Below are 5,000 nucleotides of genomic sequence, written 5' to 3' on the forward strand. Positions count from 1 at the left end.
GGCGCTCGGGATCACGTCCGTCTCCGTGTATCTGAACCGTGAGCTCAGGAGCACAGTTGACTAAGTGACTTTAATTGCACTGATGATCTAAACCGACCAATCAGCAGCCTGTATCGTGTGTATCATCTTTACTCACTGCTCTTCATCACTTTCTCCTCTTCCTCTCTCCACTTTCTCTTTCCTTTCCTCTCATTTCTACTGTCTCCTACATTTCACCTCATTTTACTGTATTTGTTATTTTTTCTTTTTCTTCTCATCCCTTCCTTCCTTCCACTTTACTACTTTTCTTCCTTCCATATTTCATTTCCTTTTTTTCTTTCCATTCCTTTGTTTATTATTTTGTTTCTTCCTTCCTTCTTACTGCCTTCCTTCATGTTTACAAATCTTCCTTGCTTCCTTCCTTCCTTCCTTCCATCCTTCCTTCCTTCCTTCCTTGCTTCCTTCCTTCCTTCCTTCCATCCTTCCTTGCTTCCTTCCTTCCATCCTTCCTTCCTTCCTTCCATCCTTCCTTCCTTCCTTCCTTGCTTCCTTCCTTCCTTCCTTCCATCCTTCCTTGCTTCCTTCCTTCCTTCCTTCCTTCCTTTCTTCCTTCCATCCTTCCTTCCATCCTTCCTTCCTTCCTTCCTTCCTTCCACATTCTATTCTTCACTTCCTCCACTGCAGCGTGTAGTGTGAAGGATACTGCGCTCGGCCATAACTCAGAGTATCATCTCCGTCCACGTCCAGGTCCACATCGCTGTCCTGCTGCTCCTTAGACGCACTGTTTACTAAACCTGAGAGAGCGAGATGGTGTGTGTCACATGGACTTAGAGACCATGCCTGTGTGTGTGTGTGTGTGTCGGTGTTAAACTGGTGGCTGCTATAATAGTGAGTGTATTGTGTACCTGTGAATCCGGTGAGCATGGACACCACCTGCACTCTCCTCTGTTCACTCCACTCACACTCGTCTCTCGTTCCTGCTGCTGCCACTGAGTCGCTTTCGACAACACACACTCCGTCTCTCTGCACGCACACACAGACACACAGACACACACACATGTACACACGTACACACACACACACAGACACACACACACGTACACACACAAGTACACACACACACATGTACACACACATGTACACACACATGTACACACACATGTACACACACATGTACACACACACACACACACAAACACACATACATACACTCACACATGTACACACACACACAGACACACAAACACACACACGTACACACACACACACGTACAGACACAAGTACACACACACACACACACATTATTATTATTTCCTTGTTTAAAAAAACAACCCCAGAAGGAAATACATTGTGTTTGTACCTGCTCTTCCTCCACTTTCCTCCTCTTCATCCTCCCAATGCGAGCTTTCAAAGACATAAACACACAGTCAGTTTAGTAGATAAAATTTGTTATATTGTTTTTTTTGTATTAAAACTAAAGCAGCTGGAAGAATTGGACTGATGGGAAACAGCAGATTGGAGAAAAATATTAGAAAAGCAAAGACAATAAAACAGGAAGAGATCAAAAGAATAAACGTGTGTTTGATAAGAACACCAGAGGACTCAGAGCACCTTATCGTCCGATCGCCGCCTTTATTCACAGATAAGAGATGAAATAAAAACAAAAGGTGGAGGTTTTTTTTTTTTGCAGCCTGAACAATCTCCATGTCTAAGAAACGAGTGTCTGTGTGTGAAAGTCTTTCAAACTATAAAAATATATGAAAATGTCTCAAAAAGCAGACAGCTGAAAAATTCCTGATGAAACACTGAGACAAACAGAGACGACACACTGAGAGCAGATTCAAAGACCAGAAGTAAAATTGTCGAAAGGTGAAAGTGATTAAAGTAAAAGTCACGCCGGCCCTTTAAAGAGAAGCTGTGAGTCAAAGTCTAAACAAATTAGTGCACTGAAAAGAACCAGAAATATCACCACTGTAAAATAAATAAATAAATAAATATATAAATAAAATGAAACAGAATTCTCAACATTATTGAAAACAGTAGAGATAAAGTCATACAGAAATGTCTGAGTGAATAAAATAATAAAATGTCAATAAAATGTCAGAAAGTAAAGTAAATGTTCCAAAAATGTCTTAAAACAAATCAATACGAAACAAAACAGCAAATAAATAAATAAATAAATAAATAAATAAATATACAAGGAATAAGCAAACAATTGTGTGTCTGTGTGTGTCCATGTGTCCATGTGTGTGTGTGTGTGTTTGTGTGTGTCTGTCTGTCTATCTGTGTGTGTGTGTGTCTGTGTGTGTGAGTGTTTGTATGTGTATGTCTGTGTGTATGTGTCTGTGTGTGTGTGTCTGTATCTGTGTGTGTATGTGTGTGTCTGAGTGTGTGTCTGTATGTCTGTGTGTGAGTCTCTGTGTCTGTGTGTCTGTGAGTGTGTCTGTGTGTGTGAGTCTGTGTGTTTGTGTTTGTGTGTGTGCGCGTGTGTGTCTGTGTCTGTATCTGTGTGAGTCTCTGTGTCTGTGTGTCTGTATGTGTGTGTCTTTGAGTCTGTGTGTGTGTGTTTGTGTCTGTGTGTGTGTGTGTGTGTGTGAGTGTGTTTGTGTGTGTGTGTCTGTGTCTGTGTGTGTCTGTGTGTGAGTGTGTCTGTGTGTGTGTGTGTGTGTGTGTGTGTGTGAGTGTGTTTGTGTGTGTGTCTGTGTGTGAGTGTGTCTGTGTGTGTGTACGTGTGTCTGTGTGTATGTGTGTCTGTGTGTGTGTGTGAGTGTGTTTGTGTGTGTGTCTGTCTCTGTGTGTCTGTGTGTGAGTGTGTGTGCGTGTGTGTGTGTGAGTGTTTGTGTGTGTGTGCATGTGTCTGTGTGTGTGTCTGTGTGTGTGTCTGTGTGTGTGTGTGTGTTTGTGTCTGTGTGTGTGTGTGTGTGTGTGAGTGTGTTTGTGTGTGTGTGTCTGTGTCTGTGTGTGTCTGTGTGTGAGTGTGTCTGTGTGTGTGTGTGTGTGTGTGTGTGTGTGTGTGTGTGTGTGAGTGTGTTTGTGTGTGTGTCTGTGTGTTAGTGTGTCTGTGTTTGTGTACGTGTGTCTGTGTGTATGTGTGTCTGTGTGTGTGTGTGAGTGTGTTTGTGTGTGTGTCTGTCTCTGTGTGTCTGTGTGTGAGTGTGTGTGCGTGTGTGTGTGTGAGTGTTTGTGTGTGTGTGCATGTGTCTGTGTGTGTGTCTGTGTGTGTGTCTGTGTGTGTGTGTGTGTGCATGTGTCTGTGTGTGTGTGTGTGTGTGTGTGTGTACCAGTATATGACGTTTGTAAAACATTTTTGAGAAAGTTCCTTTCCGTACCACTGAGTCGTGTTTGTCTGTTGGCTCGAACTCGTAAAAACGTCTGTGAGAAAGAAACACAAACAAAAAAAGAGTGAAATATAAAATTAGAATAATTCACATGTGAAATAATGAAACCATTTTCCATCACATGCACGGAGCAAGCAGGGTGCCATTACTAATGCACAGCACTGCTTCAGTAAACAACCAGCAGGTGGCGACATTACAGTGTGTAATTTCCTCATCGATCCTCTGAACTTGTTCCACGATTCTGTTTGTCTCCTATAGGATGATAGATGTGGGCGGAGCCTGGGGTCTCACCTGGTACCTGTCCGAGTGCACGGCGTCCTCGGGTGGGCGAGGAGAAGAGACACACGATCCGCTTTCTCGCTTTATGTGGAGAGGAAACACAGACTGAAAGAGAAAAGAAAGATAGCGTGAGACGGGACACGTCCCAAGTCATACACTCACTACTGAAGAGGAAGAAGCAGCGTTCCAGTACAGCAAAGAGTCACGACACAATAAACAGAAGAACAATACATCACAACTATAGAGAGGAAGTCATTACATCCTCCATTTTATTTACAATCCTATAAAAATCTAAATGTAAATGTAAACACTTCTGTAACCATGGAATAAATAAACCCAGTTTCATCAACTGAATCAAAATGAATCAAATGAAATGGAATCAAACAGAACCGAATCTAATTAAAACTAGACTCCACAGAATCAAACAGAACCGAATCTAATTGAATCTAGACTCCACAGAATCAAACAGAACCGAATCTAATTGAATCTAGACTCCACAGAATCAAACAGAACTGACTCTAATTGAATCTAGACTCCACAGAATCAAACAGAACTGAATCTAATTGAAACGAGACTCCACAGAATCAAACAGAACTGAATCTAATTGAAACTAGACTCCATAGAATCAAACAGAACCGAATCTAATTGAATCTAGACTCCACAGAATCAAACAGAACTGAATCTAATTGAATCTAGACTCCATAGAATCAAACAGAACCGAATCTAATTGAATCTAGACTCCACAGAATCAAACAGAACTGAATCTAATTGAATCTAGACTCCACAGAATCAAACAGAACCGAATCTAATTGAATCTAGACTCCACAGAATCAAACAGAACTGAATCTAATTGAATCTAGACTCCACAGAATCAAACAGAACTGAATCTAATTGAATTAGACTCCACAGAATCAAACAGAACTGAATCTAAGTGAATCTAGACTCCACAGAATCAAACAGAACCGAATCTAATTGAATCTAGACTCCACAGAATCAAACAGAACTGAATCTAATTGAATCAAGACTCCACAGAATCAAACAGAACTGAATCTAATTGAATTAGACTCCACAGAATCAAACAGAACTGAATCTAAGTGAATCTAGACTCAACAGAATCAAACAGAACCGAATCTAATTGAATCTAGACTCCACAGAATCAAACAGAACTGAATCTAATTGAATCTAGACTCCACAGAATCAAACAGAACTGAATCTAATTGAATTAGACTCCACAGAATCAAACAGAACTGAATCTAAGTGAATCTAGACTCCACAGAATCAAACAGAACCGAATCTAATTGAATCTAGACTCCACAGAATCAAACAGAACTGAATCTAAGTGAATCTAGACTCCACAGAATCAAACAGAACCGAATCTAATTGAATCTAGACTCCACAGAATC

At 40.9% G+C, this 5,000-nt stretch overlaps 1 protein-coding gene across 1 annotated transcript in view; it reads right to left on the bottom strand.

Moving 5' to 3' along the window:
- Positions 1 to 5,000, bottom strand: part of rnf220b (ring finger protein 220b) — a 36,721-nt gene that overhangs the window by 3,900 nt on the left and 27,821 nt on the right. Inside the window, exons 4-9 of the mRNA XM_060881831.1 lie at positions 3,610 to 3,702; positions 3,310 to 3,352; positions 1,341 to 1,384; positions 885 to 1,002; positions 683 to 773; positions 1 to 31 (exon numbers count right to left, since the gene is read on the bottom strand). The exon at positions 1 to 31 is cut by the window's left edge and continues 32 nt beyond it. Coding sequence (XP_060737814.1) covers positions 1 to 31; positions 683 to 773; positions 885 to 1,002; positions 1,341 to 1,384; positions 3,310 to 3,352; positions 3,610 to 3,702 — 420 coding nt within the window. The remainder of the gene's footprint in view (positions 32 to 682; positions 774 to 884; positions 1,003 to 1,340; positions 1,385 to 3,309; positions 3,353 to 3,609; positions 3,703 to 5,000) is intronic.

Source organism: Tachysurus vachellii, chromosome 11 (assembly GCF_030014155.1).
Source record: "Tachysurus vachellii isolate PV-2020 chromosome 11, HZAU_Pvac_v1, whole genome shotgun sequence".
Lineage (NCBI taxonomy): Eukaryota > Metazoa > Chordata > Actinopteri > Siluriformes > Bagridae > Tachysurus > Tachysurus vachellii.